General features: G+C 37.5%; 2 protein-coding genes across 3 annotated transcripts; one reads left to right on the forward strand and one right to left on the reverse strand.

Annotated features, from left to right (window-relative positions):
• Nucleotides 1-5,148: 5,148 nt before the first annotated feature.
• On the reverse strand, nt 5,149-9,560 carry LOC133732323 (exonuclease V, chloroplastic-like). The gene is made up of 7 exons (XM_062159852.1): nt 9,160-9,560; nt 8,631-8,735; nt 8,146-8,267; nt 6,581-6,730; nt 6,339-6,492; nt 5,981-6,057; nt 5,149-5,624 (listed from the first exon to the last, which is right to left on the reverse strand). The coding sequence occupies exons 1-7, from the start codon at nt 9,532-9,534 to the stop codon at nt 5,408-5,410; spliced, it is 1,200 nt and encodes a 399-aa protein (XP_062015836.1). The 5' UTR covers nt 9,535-9,560; the 3' UTR covers nt 5,149-5,407.
• A 245-nt stretch (nt 9,561-9,805) lies between these two features.
• LOC133734628 (uncharacterized) lies at nt 9,806-16,006 on the forward strand. 2 transcript variants are annotated; one of them, XR_009858435.1, is made up of 11 exons: nt 9,806-10,085; nt 10,192-10,248; nt 11,714-11,791; nt 11,948-12,001; nt 12,091-12,173; nt 13,073-13,172; nt 13,270-13,332; nt 13,941-14,183; nt 14,862-14,922; nt 15,034-15,276; nt 15,754-16,006. XR_009858435.1 is itself a non-coding variant. In XM_062162236.1 (10 exons), exons 1-10 carry the CDS (start codon nt 9,873-9,875, stop codon nt 15,129-15,131), a joined length of 1,050 nt encoding a protein of 349 aa, XP_062018220.1. In that variant the 5' UTR covers nt 9,806-9,872; the 3' UTR covers nt 15,132-15,446. The 2 variants fall into 2 exon arrangements, 1 of the variants encoding a protein (XP_062018220.1); XM_062162236.1 differs by lacking the exon at nt 15,754-16,006 and having other exon boundaries at nt 15,034-15,446.
• The last annotated feature ends 7,216 nt before the right edge of the window (nt 16,007-23,222 follow it).

Genomic DNA, 23,222 nt, shown 5'->3' on the forward strand with positions numbered 1-23,222 from the left:
GGTTTTACAAAATGTTCAAACAAGAACATGAGTGTTGGACATATTATATATATTGGATTAATTTCAGTTTACTCCCCTGAGGTTTGGGGGTGTCATCATTTCACCCCCCAAACTCTCAATTTCACTTTTTTACCCCCTGAACTTTCCAATTTCAATCAGTCGTGTCCAATTTCTCCTATTCTGTCCAAATTGGACTTTGACTCTGACTTTTGATGGGTAAAATGGTCATTTCAAGACAAAAAAATAAAAAAATTCGTTTTTTTTTTTGTTTTTTTTTTTTCGGTTTTTTCTTTTTTATTTTTTTTTATGTTTCTTCGTTTTTTTTTTTTTATATATATTTTATTTTGTCTTCAACCTATACACCACAAATTATAATAGGTTTATAAAAATAAAAAAATACTCTAGGTGGTTAAAAGCCACTCGCTGGTCTAAGATATTTGTTATATATCTCCGATAAAGTGAAGAATTTTAGGATATATCCCCAATAAAGTGAAGAAATATCTGTAAAAAATAATTTTACACTTTATCTGTAAATAAATATCTGTATATCCCCAATAAAGTGAAGAAATATCTGTGTAAAATCATTTTTGGTCTACGATATTTGTGATATATCTCCAATAAAGTGAAGAATTTTAGGATATATCCCCAATAAAGTGAAGAAATATCTGTAAAAAATGATTTTACACTTTATCTGTAAATATCTGTATATCCCCAATAAAGTGAAGAAATATCTGTTTAAAATCATTTTTTACAGATATTTATTTACAGATAAAGTGTAAAATTATTTTTTATAGATATTTCTTCACTTTACTGGGGATATATCCTAAAATTCTTCATTTTATCAGAGATATATCACAAATATCGTAGACCAGCGAGTGTGTAAAATCATTTTTTACAGATATTTATTTACAGATAAAGTGTAAAATTATTTTTTTACAGATATTTCTTCACTTTATTGGGGATGTATCCTAAAATTCTTCACTTTATCGGAGATATATAACAAATATCGTAGACCAGCGAGCGGCTTTTAACCACCTAGAGTATTTTTTTATTTTTATAAACCTATTATAACTTGTGGTGTATAGGTTGAAGACAAAATAAAATATTAAAAAAAAAAAACTAATTTTTTTATTTTTTTGTCTTGAAATGACCATTTTACCCCTCAAAAGTCAGAGTTAAAGTCCAATTTGGACGGAATAGGAGAAATTGGACACGACTGATTGAAATTGGAAAGTTCAGGGGGTAAAAAAGTGAAATTGAGAGTTTGGAGGGTGAAATGATGACACCCCCAAACCTCAGGGGGGTAAACTGAAATTAATCCATATATATTTATACGTATGGATGAAGGTAGCTTTACTGCTCTAGTTTGTGAGGTACCAAGTCTTGTTCATTTATATGTTTCTGAAACCTCCATCTTCAATTATGATTGTGAGTCAGCGTGGAAGTGTGGAGGAGGGGGAGGTGGGTGCGTGGAGGTGCGACTGTGTGATCAGCCAAAGACAGTGAGGTGAAAATATGGTGAGACAAAAAAGAGAAATAGAATTAAGGGTATATTTGGAAGCTTGTGTGTAAAAATTGAGAGAGGAGGTCTAAATACTAATGTTGGAGGTATGAATAGAACTCTCCTTAATGAAAAGTTACGAGTGCACAATTATGGGGCAGTTCTCCTCGAATGGTTATTAATTTCGTACTCAATAGTACTTTTATATCAAATTAATTAAGTAGTTTTGGACCATATTTTAGTGTACCAATTAAAACTCGCCTTACGTGGTAGCTGATACATGTATGATTTAATCATTCAAGAATCATAAGAATTCATTAAATAATGTGTGGCAATGTTGCATTTGTTGCTTCATAATGTGAGCTTCAGATGGTAGATGATTTAGTTAGAATGAGGTGTGCTCAGCTATATGACAGTTTTTAAATAACAGTAAGAAACAAGTGAATAGGGATGGCAAAAATCCCCAGCGGGGCGGAGCTCCATTGAATACCCGCCCCTAATGGGGGGAGAATTCGGGAACAAATGGGGAATGGGAATGGGGATCTCCAATCCCCGCTATCTAAGATTGGGGATGGGGCGGGGATGATATTGTGATCCCCATCCCCAAACCTGCCCCAATAATATATACATATATTTAACTTATATATATTTTAATTTATTTTTTATAATATAAATCACAAATATATACATTTACTACTTTACTTTAATGGCTACACTTTTACTTTAATGGTGTTTTGACTTTTGCACTCACTGAATTATGATTTATGAATTTAGGGGGGTGTATTGTATATGGAATTAGTGGAACTTTTAAAGAAATCTATGGAATTTAAAAGTCTGGGTGTATTCAATATGGACTTTTAACAGTCCATGAAAGTCTTGAGGTATTCAATTAGGATTTTTAAAGACTTCATGAATTCCACCAAAATCTAGGGGTATTCAATTAGGACTTTTAAAAATGAATAAAAGTACAGAGGTATTCAAAATATCATTCATACTTATGGAATTAGAAAATCATGGATAATCATGGACTTTGTAGTGTTAACTATACATACCAAACTCCAATAATTTTCCAGCCTCCAGACCAAAGATTTCAAAAAGTCTATCAAAGTTTCCTCTTCAAAAAAAAAAAAAAAAAGGTCTATCAAAGTTCTTATCTCCACGCACGAAGAAGTTTGTCCTTCATCATCTCTCTTTCTTAATTTTTTGTCTTTTCTCTAATCTTTTATGAGGGTAAGGCTATGGTATGTTAATGTTTCTCATACATCAACTTTTTTTTATTACTTTGAGGACTCATTTTACCACTTTAAGGACTCATTTTATCACTTGAGAACTCATGTGGTAACTAAGAAAATTTACCACTTTAAGGACTCATGTTACTACTTTGAGGACTAATATTACTATTTTGAGGACTCATTTTACCACTTTAAAGCAATTGTATGCATGTCATACGTTAACATATTGTAGAATTTCCCCTTTTATGATATCAACCTTTTTTGATACCCAACATGTTCATTGTAGTTGTTGAATGTGATTTTTGTTTTTTTTTCTTTCAATTGTCGTACTTTGAACCCTAATAGCAATAAAAATGATTTATGAAACCCTAAAACTCAAATATTGTGGTCTAACCCTAAGACCTTGAACCATACTAAATTTTATCTTATTAATTAATTATTCTCATTAATTTGAATTTATATTATGGTTCAAAAAAAGGTTGAACAATTGAATTTCAATTGATTGATTATAGATCAAGACATTGACCAATATTGCTACAATATATGTTAATCGGCGAAAACAAAATTGATGAGAATAATTAACCATAAACATCAAGTGATCTATATTGTATATTTATGTTGTTGGGAGATTAGGAATAAGAACAAACTCGCTAGACAGACTAACAATCATTTATTTGAGTCAATTTCTATTAGAAGATACTGGAGCATTGAAGAGACAACAAGTTATTATTTTGTTTTGTGTTTGAGCTGCATTTGTTTTAATTTTTTTTTGTTTTTTGTTTTTGTTTGTTTGTTTGTTTTTTTTTTTAATATTTTGTACATTTTAGGAAATCTGTAGAAGTCATTCATAATAAATTATATAGATTTTCATGAATCAATAAAAGTATGTTGCTAAAATCAATGGTTTTAAGAAATCCATAACAGTCTATCAACTTTTTAAAGAGTCTGTGGACTTTTCAAAAAGTCTGTCATTTAAAAAAAGTCTGCACAAATCCAAATACAATACACCCCCCTTAATCATGTTTTAAATTTATTTGTTGTAGATTTTGATTTTAAAAAAGGCAATATGAGAAAAAATTATTTTATTTATTAAATTCTTATTGGGGATTTGGGGCGGGTTTGGAGGCTTAGTTCCCAGTGGGGATGGGGACGGAGAATCCCCAATATATTTTTATTGGGGATTGGGGCGGGGATGGGGGTAGAGAATGACCCCGGGGATGGGGATGGTATTGTGATCCCCATCCCCAACCCGCCCCATTACCATCCCTACAAGTGAATCTATCAAAAATAAATGCAAAGTTTTAAATTGTTATAATTTCAACTTTTAAATTTAATACGTGTGGCTGAAATCTCATTTATCTTTTGCAGTCTCTCAAAAATTGTCTCTATGGTGAGCATGACTACACTTGATATTCTTCAACTCAGTATACCTTCATAATTTTAAGATACAAACATTGGAGGTTGAACTTCTCTAGCTAATTCACCTGACTACACTTGATATTCTTCAACTCAGTATACCTTCATAATTTTAAGATACAAACATTGGAGGTTGAACTTCTCTAGCTAATTCACCTTGAGGAACCAAAAATAGTTACTAAATGAACAAAAGAGCAACAAAATGGTTGAAAACAGTTTCGGCAGACCAGTAGATGGAACCAAATATGCATTATTCATCCCACCTCTCGATTAGTGAATACAAGTGATAAGATTCATTTCAACCTCTTCATCACTATGATCATTTCTGTAATATGTCATACGACAACATGACCACCAACGGATCAACTTATAAGCACTAAACAAACGTTAATAACAGAAAACAAAAAAAAACAACAACAACAACAATGCTTGATAATGGCCATGCCAGCCTCAGTCTAGTTTAGTTTTACTTTTTGATGTAGTGCATTTAGATACTGGTGTTGTGAGGATTCCCAGTTGAATGAGGATAGCTACACTCGCATGAGCTACTTCGTGGTGCTTCTTGTGTCAGATTTAGGAACCGAGTCTGATTTGAATCCGGTATAGATTTGAAGTTTTTTGGCATATACATTTGTTCTGAGTCGAGTTTGGTTCTACCAAAGGGTCGGCCCTTCTTGATGGAAATTTAGTTCTGGAACTGTATTTTGAATGTTGTGGTATCCTTCTGGAACTGGATTAAATTAAAAGGGATGCAAGTGTAACTTCGAAATGAATGAATAGAATCTGCTGGGTATTATAAATAAAAATGGCATTTCTTTCATGTGAACGGTCTGATGATAAATTAAGCTGACAATGTCAACTTGAGATCGAAGAGGATTTGCATTGCACATTGCTTCAATCAAGCAATTGAATTTTACAACAATGAATCAAACAAGGCTTACAATACAACAAGAGTGACACAACCATGGTTATAAATAAAAATGGCATTTCTTTCATGTGAACGGTCTGATGATAAATTAAGCTGACAATGTCAACTTGAGATCGAAGAGGATTTGCATTGCACATTGCTTCAATCAAGCAATTGAATTTTACAACAATGAATCAAACAAGGCTTACAATACAACAAGAATGACACAACCATGGCACATAACCTCTAAGACAACAATTACCCCGAAGAAGCAACTCTAAAACACAACGCTTCTTTGTACCCGCTATTAAGGACACTGATTTGAAACAGCACAAATGCTAGTGCCTTTCTCTAAGTCGGCAGGTTGCTGCAGGTTACACTTTTAGCAGGACATGTGGAAGCAAATTGACAGAAGTTGCATTTCCATCGCTCTTCCTCCGGAGTGTAACTGGCTTCTCGCTCTCCTAACCAGAACTCGAGAGAAAACTGAATTTGCTTCTCAACCCAATCAGAGTCGTATGAAAATTTATCTTCGCCGATTAGTGAATGGTCTTTTTGTAACTCGTATCTGACTCAAAAACAGTCATATCAGTGTCTAGTCAAGAGATTGTGAACAAGCCATTCCACATCAACAAAGAATTAATAAGGCTATGCTAATTTCAATTGAGGTTCAGCAGATTGTTCATAACAGGGACCCGAGATTATTTGGGCTGCAGCCTCTCAGCATTATGTATAGTAGATTTTAATCAATAATTGTGCAATTCCTTGAGTTTAGCTATATTTCTCAATTCTTGTACCTAACTTAACTCCTCCATAAAAGATCTACATGAAATGGGAACTTCAGTAATTGTCTATGCCCCAAAATATATGAGTAAATAAAGAAGAAGAAGTCTCCATCATAAAACATAAATTCTATATAGTCACCTCAATAAAAGTTGGTCATGAGCAGGGGGTAGCATGCTCCAGGTATTTCTATAGTATCTCACTACGTCATCAAGGGTCTGCAAAACCAAGATATACGGAAATATGAATTGAAGGAGTAATCTGAGAACTCTATGTTATCGTTATATTATGTATGCACCAACTCATGTCATTTGCATGCTGGACAAATCATCAATAAAAATCCAATGTACTTAATAAGAGGTTCTGCTCTTTGAATGACTTAGACAGAGGGCAGGCAGTGACTTGCTTCAAAAATATGGTAACAACAGAAACATTATGCCTCAACAAAACCAGATTTATCAGACTAGATGTTTATCTTTCAAGTGGAAAGTATCTTTACCTTTGCTGGACACCCTGATTTAGCTGTGACCTCCCTGATTTCTTCAGATAAGTCACAATCAGGATTTAAGGAAAAATAATCAAAGAATTGGTCGGAGGGGAATTCAGAAGTAACTAAATTGTCCCACATATACTTGTAGCACATCAATTGAAGCCTGCCAAAATGGTTGTGCACATTATGACTATATTTTCGGGCCTTTTCTCATCAATGGCAATGAAACATAAGCCAATAGAAGTGCATACCTTCCATTCCTTCGTTGTGGTTCAGCAGGAAGTGTATCTTTCACACGAGTCTTTGTGTCAACTAATAATGGATTTCTCTGGGTTTCTGTTGCAGGCATTTGAACCTCATCAATCACTCCCACCATCCATACACCTTCTACAAAACCTATACTGGTGTCATAAGAAAGATAAGCAATCACTGAAGGAATGAAGGTTAAGACTTGAGAGGATCAATGTTATAATTCTATCAAAGAGAAAAGTGGAGAAAATAAAATGCATTCCAATCCATTATAAGAATATATAAGTGCATCAATGTCAGAGAAGCATCATGAGTCGTTTTCTAAGAACTAATCCTCTCAACTTGTCAAAAGTACAGGAATCCATTTTTACTAAAGCTTTCTCTATCATATTTCATTTCCAATACTGATCACCATCAACAATCAATCGTGTATATTAAGAGTTTTTTAATCACATTGAGCATCTCCACCAGACTAGCCAAATTAAAATTTGGCTCGTTTTGAAGCAATTTACTGCTCCAACAGAGTAAAGTAAAGTTAAATTTCACTTTAGCCAAATCTGGTACCTATGTTTAGCTAGGAAGAAGAGAGAAATTAACTTTAAGTTAGAACTTTTATACCTTATATTTTCTTTTATTCTGACTTGTTTTATTTTAAGTTAATTTGAAAATACAATAAAATTTCAATTTTTACTTAAAATAATTAGAACTGCTGGAGTAGAACTCTAAAAGTGCCAAGTCATATATAACAGTTTCTCATCATTTAGCAAGTTAAAATGGTATGAGTGTTGGAAATGAAAAGATGTAAAAAGTTTAGTTGGTACTTGGTACAGTCATTGTATCAAATCCAGGAATTCAAGTTAGACCTAAGCTATAATGAAACTGACAAGCAAGGATTCTAGCTGTAAGTTTTGTTAGAACAACTACATCTTCTCCTAAACTTCAGCCTAAACTTCAGCCATCTGCTTCTCCTACATTAACTACATAGGCTGTTATGATTCTTGTGTATCAGTTTAGATCATAGCTGTAAATAGGATTTAATAGGATTTAATCACAGCATTGTAACTGCAGCAGCTAGCTGCATATATATATGTGTATCCTTGCAGATATCAAAACATTGAAAACTCACATTCTACGTAGGATTAAATCCTATTAAATCCTATTTACAGCTATGATCTAAACTGATACACAAGAATCATAACAGCCTATGTAGTTAATGTAGGAGAAGCAGATGGCTGAAGTTTAGGCTGAAGTTTAGGAGAAGATGTAGTTGTTCTAACAAGTTTGGGCCAGACATCATTCCTTACAGATGAGAAGTACGATATCGCATAACAAGAATGAGCCATTAAGATTGATGACCCAATGATATAAATATTGATAGAGTAAAATGCTAGAGAAACCCCCTCTATTTAACTCATTTTAACAAGAATCTCTCAACAAAGACATTTCTTTTTCTCACATAGCCAAAAACTTTATAATATCAACTATCCATATTGGAGATTGAATGCTGCATAAATAATGGATCAGGAGTCAAAGATTGAATCAAGAGACAAGCGATGATTGAACTTACAGAGGTAGCTCTCGAGTCAATCCTTCAAATTGTAATTGATTTATGCCGGTAATACAATTCAAAAGCTTCAGAGCAAATTTATCTTCGTCTGATTTGATATCAACTTTAACTCTTGTTAGAACCTGCAGAGATATATAACCAGATTGTGATTAGTATAGGAATCTAAGAAAGCATTTGATTCACTGCTTGACGTGTGCACAGAAGCATGGAGGTATGAAAGAGGAGGGCTTTGTTCTAAAAGCCAAACACAAATAAATTCCAGTGCAACTGCCAAAAAAGTATGGAAGATGAAGGGCTTGTTACTTTGTAAAATGAAAATTTAATTCATCTACCAAAAGCTGACTATTATTTCAATATGCCGTATTCAACTTTACCAAATCACCAATCTATACCATTTAAAATGGTGACAGTCAGAAAATTCATTGCTTCATCCTGGGAAAAACCTGAAGACTACAAAATAATAAAATCGGGTTTCTGATGTGTACCTCTTCTTCGAGTTTTGCATGGCGCTTACTACCAGCTTTCATAGCCTTATTAATTTTTTTCTTGCCGCCGAGGAGCTCAAACTCCATCTGTTTTTCACACCATTCCTATTGTAAACATATGAGAACAGATCTTAGTAATTTCTCTTTAGGTTCCTTGAGTTAAATGGAAAAAGACTTGGATGCATGAAACATTAATCTCTTTCAACACAGATATTGACAATCTTCCCCATAACATTCACCAGAATATACACTTGAAACCTCAATAAATCTCAAAAGTTCACCAAAGCCACCCAAACCAATCCCACAGGATTCACAATCAAACACCAAGCTTCAAAATTGACCAAAACAAACCAAACCCAATTACCCAAAAGATTGAACAAACAGTCTCCAAGCCAAGAATTCATCCAAATCCCAGTTCATTAAATCCCACCAAGATTCACAATCAAACACAAAGTTTCAAAATTGACGAGCGCAAACCCAATTTCCCAAAAGACTAAACAAAAGGGTCCAAAGCCAAGAAATTCCGTACCGCGGAAGTTAAATCGGTGACGCACAAGCCCTTCTTCCTCCTGAAGCGGTGCAAAAACGACTCAGCCAACCGGGTCTTCTTCTGGGTGGTGTTGAACCCTGAACCCGAATCCTCAATATCGGGTTGGGAGCAACCCGAAAACCTCTTCTTGGAAACGAGGGTGATGGACTGAATAGACCTGGCGTTGGAAGGGAAGTGAGAGGATCGAAATGAAGGGAACGCTCTCACTGTGGAAGGGATTAGAGAGCGAGCGGAGAGCAAGGCGGCTTCGAGCAGAGCCATCTCTTCGTCGCTTACGATCTCAATTGGGATTTCGAGCACAAGATGAGGACGAGGATGATGATCGAGGAGTGAGTCTGAAGGCGACTGGGTCATTTTGGATTGGAAGTGACCGTTGGCAGCGGCACGCCTTATGGGGCAAGTTATTCAAAACGTCCTGGACTCTGTTGCACGCGCTCCTCACGTGGGCTTCAATCCAAAACTTAATGAAAACGATACATGGGTAGTGTGTGCTCCATGAAACATCAGTGAACCCAATCAGCCCATTTTGTGTAAGGCCTACCCAAACTAAAATCTGGACGGACTCGGGTCGGGTACTCATCTCATATTCTCTTTTCTTCTTCTTCCTCTCCGAGCAATTGAAAGGCTTAAACCCTCTGTTTCACAACAATTGGAAGAAGTCCCAAAACCCTAATAAGAGTGCCCCCAAATCCATGTCGGAAAATCTGAAGCACTCACTAGAGAGTTGCTCCCAATCTCCCGAAAGGGCTTCAAAGATTTCCAAAACCAGGGAGGAGCAAGAAGCAGAACCGATGAGCCAGCCCTCCGGAAGACAACGCTATCTGATCGCAATAGAGTACATTGGTACTCGCTTCTCCGGCTCTCAGCAACAGTCCAATTGCCGCACTGTAGTTGGCGTTCTTGAGGTAACTTTTCATTACTCTTTTACCCTTTTTTTTTTTACTTTGCGGTTTATGAGTTAGTCATGTTGTAAATTTGCCTCAAATGAACGTAGTGTTTGCACTTGTGTAGGAGGCTTTTCGTAAATTTATTGGGCAGCCGGTGGCAATCTTCTGCTCAAGTCGAACTGTAAGTTTATGTTTTGTTCACCAATGATTTTATTGGATTGTAAATTTCAACTACCTTTCTACTTCTTGTTTTATAATCAGCAGAAGATTACAACTTTTCTTTTTTTCTTTGGTTTATTACACATGTAGCATTGGCAAAGTTTTGTTTCACCTAGAAATTAATCTGCTGCAGATCCCTACGAAATAAGGGAAAAGAAAACTTGCATCTGTGCAGTCAGAAATTTTCCCCCTCAAATGTACAAGTAGGTTGTATAATATAATTGTTAGGGACAATCTTTGCAAATGCTGTTAATCTTGATTTTTTAATTTAGAAGAATGGAAATTTAGTTTATTTACCTCCCTTGAAACAATGAAAATAGAAATGTTTTGAAAAAGCTCATTAATCGTCCGTCCAGTTTAGAACTTTAAAATTTGGTCTTTAAACGTACTTTCCAAAATAAAAAGTAATGACTGGTGTTATAAGTTTTCTACATTTCTAGGTGGTGTCGTTTATGTGTACTGGTCTTATAATTACTGTTTCTAAAGCTTGCCCAGAAGAAATGGTCATCATATCTTTGCAACCTCTTATTGACGGAAATTTAGTTTCTGGAACCAGATTTTGAATGTTATGGTAACTCCTTCACATTTAATAATTTAGCCTTCTATTTTCATTGATCTGGGCCTATATTATCTGGCCTTTTATACTGTGGCCTGTTAAGCTATAGATCAAGCAGTGAAAGGGTGTGATATGGATGTAGAAATTTAAGGTCAGACCTCATCAATTAAATGCAGAAAGAAAGAAAAAGTAGAAGGTGAATGCTATGTTCTGTAATTCATACATCATTGGCATGTGTAGAATGAAGAGTGAGCATGTGGAATGTTTCTTAGCATGTCTTCATTCATCATATACAATTTTCATAAGTTTGGATTGACTTGCTAGAACCATTTGAGTAATGTTATGGTATACATGCTTTGCTGAGTTGAAGCTAGAGTTTGTTGTATACCCTACTTTTAGCAAAATAAGAATGTCGCAGAGCGTTTATTTTTCTTCAAATTCTGTAACAGCAATTACTTTAAAATGTTCAAGAAATTCAGTTTATTCTACAATTCCATATTTCTATCTTATCGTACTAGTTATATGGACTTCGGCATCAGACCTGTATTTATAATATTGAGATTCCACCAATTTCCTGCGTCCCATATTTAGTTTTGATTTTTATGAGAGCATATCTAAGTAACCATTTAAATGATTTGAGTTGCAGCATGTTTGTGGCTAAGATAATTGACTCGGCAGTCAGTTAGATCATCAAAATGCATACAACTATTGTGTAAAAAAAAATTAAAAATAAAAATAAAAATTCTGACAGAATTTTATATTTGCATGCAGCAGAAAGTTTCTTTCTGTCAGTTTTACCTTGTCTTGTTTACTTTCCGGCATTTGTTATATTACAAGGGACATGAGGTGGATGCATCCTTTTGTGTTGTAGGATGCAGGAGTCCATGCCTTATCCAATGTTTGTCATGTAGATATTGAGCGCATAAGCAAAAGAAAGCCTGGTGAAGTGGTATGTTATATAAAAGTTAATATTTTTGAGATGTTTTGCATATATGAAAGGAACCAAATATATCATATTTCTCTTCTTCCTCTTGGGAAAAAAAGAAAGATATGATATATCAACAGTGCTTGTTGCTAAATTGATTTTATTTCTGTTGACATGTAGTTACCACCTCATGAACCTACAGTGGTCCAAAAAGCTGTAAACCATTTCTTACAGGTATTGTTTTTTGGATTAGAGAATTGAAAACTGTGGATTTGAAAATCAGAGTCAATTCTGATGCGTTGTTTTTTTTTTGGTCTTATCAGAAGAATGAAGGTGATGTAATGGTGGTGGATGTACGAAAAGTTCCAGCTGATTTTCATGCTAGATTTAAAGCCCAAGAACGCACGTAGGTACTCATGAATCTATAATAGGTCAGAATAATTTAAATCCATTCAGGACATTGATTTTTGTTAACAGTAGTCTTGCAAACTTATCTATGCACAGTTCACTATAATTTCTGAGTTATTCTGGTACATCTGCACATAGGTCGCATCAAATGTTCTCATTGACGAAGGTGTAAAAGCAAAACATTTATCAACCCTTACACCTTGTAAGCCTTGAATTTTTGAGACACTTAAGACTTTCATGACTCAAATTATTGTCTTGCAAAAATATAGTATAATTAATTATTAATTGCAATTTAACTATCAGAAGCATATAGAACAGAATAATACCATCCAACATGAGTAGGAAACTCATGAAATTGAAGGAGGTACTTTCCTTTAAATTTGAAGCCCACATTTCTTGATTCTCATATTTTTAGGGATTTTGGAGGCTCTTTATAGTGGAAAAGTAGCCATATTGGTCAACTTAAATAAGGAAGCCAAACGGTGTCATTTGTAATTTTGAGAAAGTCCTAGGCAAAAGTACATCGTTTAGTCTTTAGAAACAGAACACCGAGGATAGGATCTCAGGCTTGTACATACGCCATTACTTGTTGACGAGCTTCTGGTGACTTTTGTAGAACAGAGGTATGCTGCAAGCGCGTTTTTGAAAAGCTTGGTGGGATCCAACTACCATTTCAGGGTGGTGGTGCCCACCATAGAAACTGCTGTAGAATTATCATAACCTTGCAATGGTTGAGTTCTGAAGTTGATTGCAGTTATTCAGTATGACAGCATGTTTCTCCGGATAGCTTCGGAAGAATGCTGCAGTTAGGCCTTGCATTTATCTGTTATTATATTTAAATACTTGAATTATTCTTTGTGGAAGATGTTTGATTTATTATCTTTAATCTTCATTCAGGTACTTCTATCGCTTGCTATCTGGACCGGAGCCTTTATCAATCTTCGAAAAAGACCGCGCATGGCATGTACCTGAGGATCTGGATATTTTGGCTATGCAGGTAGGCTTAACAGTTTTCACAACACATTATGTTTGCTTGAATATATCCTTAGTAGTTAACCTAGTTCAGGCAATTTCATTAGTTTAAATTCTTGCAGGAAGCCTGCAAAATTCTGGTTGGACACCATGATTTTAGTTCCTTTAGAGCAGCAGGTTGTCAGGTAGTTCTCTCTCTCTCTCTCTCTCCCCTTCTTTTTATTTTATTTTTTTTATTTTATATATATATATATCGTATTATGAGATGAAATCTTTATTATATAATGAAGTCTCAGGGCTTTGTTACCACTGTTTTAGTGATATTCCTTTAATCTCTATTCATTTGAATTTCAGAGGCGTCTCTGAGCTTATCTTAGTGTTGGTGTTTTGTATTTATAGGGATGCTTTCTAGAAAGTAGATAGCATTTTGATATTTTGGCCTTGGATAGGGAAGTCTTGTCCACGGTTGGAAATTTGAGTTTGATTAATATGTTTTTTGTTTCAAAAGAAAAAAAAAATATAAGTAAATTCTAGGGCTCCAATCGGACGGTTTGATTCCAAATCTAAGGATGGGTTAAGTCTTAATTAAAGCACAGTAATACATACGTCTGAGGATTTGTAGAAAAGAAAAGAAAAAATGTTCGTTGGTGTGTCTAGACTGACAGATCAATGTAGGTTGGCTGCTGTATTTTGACAATTATACCATAGCATGCTTATACTCTCTCAATACCTTCTTTTTTTTTTCTATAAATGGAAAAGACTATTTAGGGTTCTAAAAGTACATTATTTTCAGGCGAAGTCACCGATCAGAACACTAGATGAGTTGAATGTGTCTGAGGTTATCTCAACTCCAAACTTTCCAACAATACCAGAGAGGAAAAGCAATTTAGTGCAGGAAGATACTCATTGCACCAACAAATCTGAGACCAACTGCCACCCTAGTTTCAATGGCGGAACTTATCAAGGATTTGGCTTGAGAAAAAAACACAGATGCTTTGTGGTAACAGCTCGGGCACGTGCTTTTCTATACCACCAGGTCTTGATTCTGACTTTTAGGTGTCTTGTTTATTATGGTGTACTGTTTATGTTCTTTGGGTTTCCAGTATTAAGGCTTTTGTTGATGGTAAGTCTGTAAGTGCTTTGTTATCAGTCCACCCTTAGGGTGGCGAGGTCTTTTGAGTTTTTACTGTTTTTTTGGTTACTTTTGGGTCCACCATGGTAACTTTTTAAACTATTTTACTGCTCGGCATCCGTACGACTATACTGATATACCCAAAAAATAACCTATAAGTTCATTCATTGGTGACCATGAATAGATTAATTGACTGTGTCGGTTGGAATATGCAATCTGATCTATTATTTATTTATTATTTACTTTTTTTTCTTCCCCCACTTGAACTTCAAATTTATTGCTTCCCCTTTCCTATTATGTTTTACATGACTAGCAACTTTCAGTCTAATGGTGTGATTATGTTGTGCCCCATGAGTACCATGTTATGAGTTCTGCAGAAATATTTATATTCTTATTGAAATTTAATGGATCATCACTTCAATTGCCGCAACAATATTGTGTAATTTGTTTTTCCAAATGCCAAAACAAATTCTGATGGGTACCCCTAAGTTATAAGAAATTCATCATGGAGTCCTACCTATCTGGTTTACTGGAGTTCAAGTCCTTTTGGATCTATTCACTGAGATTTTAAAATTTATACAGGTAAGACTGCTTGTTGGTGTCCTCAAATGTGTTGGAACTGGAGATCTAAAAATACCCGACGGTGGGGCTTCTTTTTCTTTTATTTCTTTTAGGTAATTCATTGTATTTTGATACTTCTCTTGCGATTTGCTAACTGTTCTTTTTCTCTCCGTAATAAAAATGGAATATTCAGTGGAGAGGATCTTGAATGCAAAGACAGTGACTGCTGCTAGCCCCATGGCACCTGCTTGTGGTCTATATCTTGGACATGTGAGATACGATTTGCCATGAGACCAAAACTCGAGCTCAATCGTTTATATTTATGATGGACTTGTGAATCTTGAAGAAGACATTTGTGTGATTGAGATAGCATTCGGGGAGTTACCAGTACCAGTGGGTGAAATTTTAACCACTTTCCCTTTCAGCCCTCCTTTAGGTCAGTTTATTTATTGTTGTTGTTAGTTGTATTAGTAGTATTCTGATCTGTACCAGGTAGCCTCATCCATGGGATCTGTTATTCGTATAATTTGCCTCAGTTCCCTATAGCATGCAGTAACTCCCAATTTTGTTACGGATTGATTTTATCTGTAAACTATGTTTTAGTTTCAAATTGATAAAACTGATACAGGGTCTGTTAGTCCACTTGTTAGCTCATTGCAATACCCAATTACTCACATAGCTCCTAAATTGTTAGGCGAGCTTAAGATAATAATTTCATAATAACCCTGGAGCACTAAATTGTTGAGATTGACAAAGGCAGTTTCACTGGCTAGATAGATTTTTATTTTTGTATGTGGCAAGTGACTATTATATGGAGCACTAGATTGGTGAGATTGACAAAGGTACTTGTGTCCGTATGTTGACAGGCAAGCTTAAACGAACAATATCCTAATCATCATGAACTCATTTTCAGTTTATCCAGAAAGTGGATACTCTTCAATACAGAGTGCAGTACGTTTGTGAGATTGACAATTGACAAGATAGTTCCGTGCAACTCAAACTTCAATTTTTTTTTTTTTTTTTGTATATCAATGGAGGAGGCCAGGAGGGGCATTGAACTGAGACTTCACCCAACGTTGTGTTAAAGATAACCTGATACACTGAACTAATTGACTCGTGCAACTATAGTTGAATGGATTTCTCATTTTTTACGAAGAGAAGTTATATTCAGACATCAAAATAACCTATAATGTAAACATTTTTTTTTTTTTTTTTTTGGTCAAAGATATTCATTGAAAAGAGGGCAAACAGCCCAGCCAAACAACAACAGAAAGCCAAACGGCTAAACTGAAGAGAAAAGAGCTCTCATAGTCAAAGCCACATGAGGCAAGACAAGAGGAACTACGAACAGAAGCAACAACCAAATAAACAAGCCTAAAGAAAAGCAAGACATAAAGGAAAGCAAGAACGCAAATTAAAAGAAGACATCAGGAGCTTCGTCAGACAGCCAACGCAGCAGCGTCCCTCAAGCAGGGAGCGCATGTCTTGGGGCACCTGGAGGTGCAAGAACTGATTGATTAACAGTTGGGGGGCAAGGTAAACCGTCTCTTGATAGAACATGAACCAGGGAAGACGGAGGGCTAGAAGCCCAAACCTCGGGGCACGTCTTCCTCACTGTAAGCGCAGCGACATGGTTAGCCGCCTCATTCGCTTTCCGGGGGATCCAACGCCAGCTCGATCTACTTCGCAAAGGTGAGTCGCATCTAATCCTCATGACAATTGGAAAAATTTTACATGGGATTGTATGATTTTGATTATTGATGCACTTAACCAACTCTTGACAGTCGGACTCGAAGAGAATGTGGGCATTTGGAAAAATCCTTGCTACAGAGCAAGCAATAGCAGCAGCTTTGGCCTCTGCTTCAAGGGGCGAAGCCACAAAACCCAACTGATTAAGACTAGCTATTACCTCAGAAGCTGCATTTCGGGCAATTGCGCAAAGGCCACTCTGGTAAGACTAACAATTGAAAGCAGCATCCAAATTGATTTTTACACAATTATCCGGGGGAGGAGCCCAAGCAGCTGGGTACGATTGGGTAACCGGGGAGGTGCGGGAATGGGATGGGTGCAGGGATTGAGCATGGGGGGGGGGGGGGTGGAGGGTGTGCTGGGGTTGCACCAGAGGATTAGCAGTGGAAGGGCAAGGGATGAAATGGGGATGATCAGGGGATATGTTGGGAATGTGCAGGTGATGGGGGGCCTGGATTTGGTGATGATTGGAAATGAGAGAGCATGGAGGATAATTGGGAGAGGGGTTAAGGATGTTATGGTGGTAGAGATGGGGATGAGATTGTGGAGATAAGATTTGGGAAAAGTGGTGGGATAGAGAAAGAGTAGCCATACGGGAGTGTAATAGATCCATAGTACCAAGGCTACGGACAAAATGGTTGTTGGTCATTGGGATATGTCCTTGGTTTTGAGGACTATGACTAGGAATAAGATCATCAGAGAGAACAGAATTGAAAGGGGAGGCAGGAGAATGGGGAGTAATATTAGAGAGAGTGGGAGGGGGGAGGTTATTCATACCTTGTTGATGCACTGATGGTTTCTCGATTGATGGTTTGATGGTTGCATTCAGGAACTCAAGAGCCAAAGACTCAGCACGGTGGGCAATATTTGCAGGTTCAATGTTGATTGCTCTATAGAGGAAGGAGCATCTTGCTTTCCAAATCTCCCAGCACAAAAAGGAGACCCTAGTGAGATATTCACCTCTCAGCTCCTTGTTATTCCCAGCAATTGAATAAATGTCATTAAACCAAACTTCAATTTTGCGATTGCTTGAGGATTCACAATATAGTTCAATGGAGAAACAAACCACACACACTGAGCACAAGGGCAGAGCAATAAGACATGCTCTACAGAGTCTTCACTAGAACCACACACAGGGCACATTGGGGAGTTAAAGATCTTCCTGTTGAAGAGATTTAGAAAAATTGGCAGGTCATTATTCAAAGCTCTCCAAAGAAAATGCTTCACCTTTGGGGGGACTTTTAAATCCCAAAGAGTTTTCCAAACTCTCGCTGGAGTTCTATGTGATAAGTGAGCTTTAGAACCAGAAGGAAGATAGGTATTTATATGGGAAAAATTGTATCCTGACCTTACAGAATAGCTGCCAGATTTAGACATAGGCCAGATCAACCTATCCTCCATATTTGGATCCCCCAATGTAGTTTTCAGAATGGCCAAGTGATCCTCATCCGTGATAAGGTCCATGATAGGGTCAGTATTCCAGCTAAGATTATCCCAATTGATGATCTCTGCAACCGTTTTAGGCGCATTAGCATGAACCGGCTGCATTGGTCTAAGATACCCACAATCAGAATTTATCAGCCATTTATCACTCCACAAATCAATAGAAAAACCATTTCCAACTTGCCATCGTGCACCATCGACAATCAATAGAAAGACCAATATTGTCTTAATTCCGAAAGTTCCTAACCCGGAAATGGTGAGCCAATTTCGCCCCATCAGTCTTTGCAATTATTCTTATAAAATTCTCTCAAAAATTCTTGCAAATAGATTGAAAGACATTCTCCCAGAAATCATCTCCCCTTACCAAGCAGCCTTTGTGCCAGGAAGACAAATCCAAGACAACATTTTGATTGCTCACGAGGCTTTCCATTACTTGAAGTTGAAAAAGTCCGGAAATCATCATGAATTGGCCCTTAAATTGGATATGAGTAAAGCCTATGATAGAGTGGAATGGGATTTTCTAGAGGCTGTCTTAGTCCGTCTTGGTTTTGCTAATGGGTGGGTGAAACTTCTAATGGCTTGTGTCCGATCTGTTTCTTTGGCTGTTACTCTAAATGGAAAAACAGGTGACTGCTTCCGGCCATCAAGAGGACTCAGGCAAGGGGACCCCATATCCCCCTACCTCTTCCTTTTTACCACTGATGTTTTCTCATCTCTGATTCAAGATGCGTGCTCGGCAGGTTCTCTAACAGGAATAAGTTTGAGTCATCCTGGGCCTTTACTCTCTCACCTATTCTTTGCAGATGACTCACTCTTCTTCATTAAAGCTTCATGTACTGACTGTACGGAACTGATGAGGATAATACAGGTTTATTGTGAAGCTTCCGGTCAAATGGTTAATTTGGAGAAGTCCTCCCTATACTGTTCTCCAAACACCCCTCAACCACTTTTGGAAGATATTTGTAGTATTCTCAATGTCCCTGTTAATTCCAACCCGGGGAATTATCTTGGTCTTCCTACGGTGTGGGAAAGATCGAAAAGGGCCTCCTTATCCTTTGTGAAAGATAGGTTGAGGGATAAAATTCAAAGTTGGAAACTTGGCACCCTTTCTATGGCTGGCAGAGAGGTTCTCATAAAATCAGTTGCTCTAGCAGTGCCTACTTATCCTATGCATTGCTTCAGATTTCCTATTACTCTGTGCAAGGAATTGGACTCTTTGATTGCCAAGTTTTGGTGGGGGCAAAAAGATGACGAGCACAAAGTCCATTGGAAAAGTTGGGATTACTTGGGGATGCCAAAATCTGAGGGTGGTATGGGTTTTAGAAACCTAAGTGAGTTTAATACTGCCCTGCTTGCTAAGCAAGTTTGGAGGCTTCACACAAATCCGGAGGCGTTTTGGGCTCAGGTGATAAAATTAAAGCATTTTGGTATTGTGATTACAATTAAAGCATTTTTAATGGTTTAATTGCAGATTGATAAGAAATGTTTCAAATTCATAAAACTTGTCTAGAGTGCTTCATTATTCAAACACTTCAATTCAAGGGGGGTGTCTGTGTATGTGCTTAATTATATATAAATGCCATAGTCAAAATATATTTGCTCAGTTTCAAGGATTTAAAGTGAAACTATGGAGGTTGGGCGTGCTACTTCTCGGTTGGAAATGGGTCTTCGAGGTTTTTAGTTTAAGGGTAAAAGTGTATCAACTTTTTTTTTTTTTGAGAGAAAATGACAACTACATTAATAATAAGAAAGATTACAAACGATAGATGTAGAAACCACATCATAAATGAAAAATGTGAAAATAAAACTTCGGAAATAAGACCTAACATGACTATGACTAGATGCGAAAACGCATCTGAAGACGCACCGGTTGTAAACCGAGCTATTTAAAGAATTACTAATGGTATGACCGACCATAAAAGGACAATCTTCCATCAAAGTAACCGGTGATATGACCGACCAAGCATATTCTTTGTAGATCATACGCCGAAAAGAGAACAATCTTCCACCTATGTTATCGATAGTATGACTGCCCATAAAAGAACAATCTTCTAACAATGTAATTGGTGATGTGACCATCCATGCATTTCCAACGTAAAAAATACGCCAAATAGAGGACAATCTTCCACCTAAATGCTTGTACAATAGATCCAGGGCCCAGCCCAAACAACCAACATAGGCCCAAAGTAAATCAGAATCCCTAGCCCAAGTCCAGACCTGACCCAAATCTCAAACATGAACTCGGATCCAGACTCGATTCCCACCAGGATCCCAGATCCGGGTCCTCCCCCAGCCTCCCTGCCCGACCTGCCCTTCTTCAGCCCAACCCAAAATCCAGGTCCAGCAATAGACCTGCATCCCAGCCCGTACCCCACTCCTGCTCTTGGCCGCCGTCCACCATTGCCGCACCGACCAACGGCCAGGAACCAAGTTAAGCCCGCGACTGCTACATGGCACCGCCGCGCCTGCAGCTCCACTTCGACTCATCATGGATCCATGCTCTGCCGCCCGCCATTGCCACACGTGACGACAACCATGAATCGAGAGCACCGTTTGTTCTCCACGGCCACATACTGTAAAGGCAGATCAGATCAGCAATCCACTAGACCTACTCCCACACCGCCTTGCCGCGTCTACCAGTCCCCCTGTTTCTGTCATCAGATCCAAATGGCGAAACCACCACCCGAAGAACTTTTGACTCCAAACCTCACAGAAAAGATCCCACCGTGAGAAAATAAGCCGGTCGACGCACATGCTCGATCCGCTCAACATCTCCTCAACACATCGGCATCCCAGATCCTCCATTCTCATGGAGGAAAGTTTCAGAGACAACCACCGCGAAGCGGTCGCTCTCTACCCTAGCAGAGCGCTAGGTCATGAGTTAAAATAAAGATAGTTGAAACTTGACACCACCCTATGGTGAATCTTTTATGAACATGTCTTTAAATATACTACATAGTTTGTTTTTGTCAATTTACATCCAACCGTGAAGGATCAACTAAAATGAAGAGGATGTAAATTGACAAAAACAAGGGGAGTGAAATCTATTCTATATTTTACAATTCACACTTCATATTTTCTTTTTTAGTATCTTAATATTACATTTTTACAGACCACACTACAAGCAGACAAAACTTAGAGTGTAGATTGTAAAATGAAGAGTGTGAATTTCACTCTCTAAAAACAATTGTATGCTAATGAAAAGGATGTAAATTGACAAAAACTATGTTCTTCTTCTACTACTATTCAGGTTATTTTTGGTTGGGTGAACAAGTTTTGTGTATAAAACATTTTCGATATTTTAAACAATTGTTTTCAGGAATGTCATGCTATTATAATAGTATAGCATTGTTTTCTGTATAAGATTTCTGCTGCTGTTCAGTCCATTCTCTACGAGTACAATTGTAATATTCAAATGTAACACAGAGTTAGGTTTTATATTTTCTGCATATGAGTCTCTTAACTTGATTGGGATTCAAATCTAATTTCTTTTGTTCCTTTTTTTAATTTCTTACAAAACGCTAACCCCTCCTAAATTTTATTAAGAAGCTAATACTTATTGAAGATCAGTGCCTTGTAAACAAAACTATTCTCTTCTCAAATTTTTCTCGTGAAGGGCGAAGATCAATGTTAACGGAGTTTACGGGGACTGACTTCAGGGAGGTGTATTTTGGTAACGGGGTAGGATGTGGAGTGCATAGAGAACATATATAGTAGTGCAAAATTGGAACATATATGAACAAAAAAACAAAAAAAAAACAGTGTTTCTAGTGAAGAAACTTAGCGCGCTAGATGGCTGTAACGTTACTCAGAGGTACTTACCACATTGATTGGCCGTGGTAGTCTTTAATCATGATTACTTGTAGGTCTCTCCATCATTGGAAAGGTTACTGTGTTGGGTTTTCTTAAAAGGTAGATGTGTGCCAAAACATATATATCAAATCCATATATAAAACCAAGCTTCATATAAGTTTTTAGTGCAACTACTAAAACAAAAACAAAAACAAAAACAAAAAATACACTGTTTGTGTTTTTTTTTTTTTTTTTTTGAGAAAATGAGATAACTTCATTCAATTATCCAAGGCCAGAAGGCTCGTACTCCAATACTGGCTTACACCAAAATCATAAAAGGTCTAAGCTATCAGACAAAGGACCGGTGACCTTCACTGTTAACACATTCGCTCATTTAATGAGCCTAAAAACAAGAAAGAAAATCCTCCCTACCAACTTCCCATGAAGTAGTAACCTAGTCGCTTAGAGACCTCAATTGGTGCACAACTAGAGAAACCAAGATGCAAGTAGTATAAGATTCAACTTCTAGTAATAGGCAAGAAACCTGGAAAGACTAAATCTTTCCATTGCCCTTGTCGCTAGGGCTGGGAGCTGTTCCAGTGCTAGTAAATGTAAAAACTAAATGCACAAAAGTGCCTAGACTATCTCTGAAAGCGGAACCTTATTGTAAAAAAGCGCAAGACAACTAAACAATATAACAACTTGGGTTGGGTCCACAAAGTGAGCCCAAGCCCCATCTCCAGCCCAGATCGAGCCTACCAGCTGCATCCAAGCCCAAAGGACCAAACTGGCCATGTTTCCAACCCGCCCGGCCCAAGTCACCAGCTGTGTCGCCCCATCACACAGACCGCCACCCCACCACCGAAGTCGGGCCACCGTCACGCCTCCGTAGTCGTCCAACCATCGGCGAACGCCGTCGAGCTTCCTAGTCCGCCCAACATACACTAGCATCTGGAAAGTCTGCAACAAGATCCGGATCGATCGTCCAAACCAGCCCTCAATCGACCGTCGATCCGACCATCGACATCGACCGGCCGACGAATGTCCACCAACAGACGCCGCTCCGACCCCAGCAAACCCCCTTTCCTTCTCTGATCCCTTCCCACTTCCACAACGCAGGCAGTTCCTTCGGCCAATAGGGACGAAACCAGACAACTTCCGATCCAATCCTTCGAAACCGAGACACAACCCTGGAGAAAAACACCCGTCCGACCTCACCTAACAGCCGCCGGCTAGGCCAGAGGCCGTCACCGGGGCCGAGGCGCAGCCGGACAGGCACTAGTATACACAGCGGCGGCCTCTAGGGTTTTCTCAAGAGAGAGAAAACTAGAGAGAGATTTCTTAATTACTTCTAAAAAAAAAAAATACACTGTTTGTGTTGAGAACGAGTGGAAAGGA

Source organism: Rosa rugosa, chromosome 2, assembly GCF_958449725.1.
Source record: "Rosa rugosa chromosome 2, drRosRugo1.1, whole genome shotgun sequence".
Taxonomy (NCBI): Eukaryota; Viridiplantae; Streptophyta; class Magnoliopsida; order Rosales; family Rosaceae; genus Rosa; species Rosa rugosa.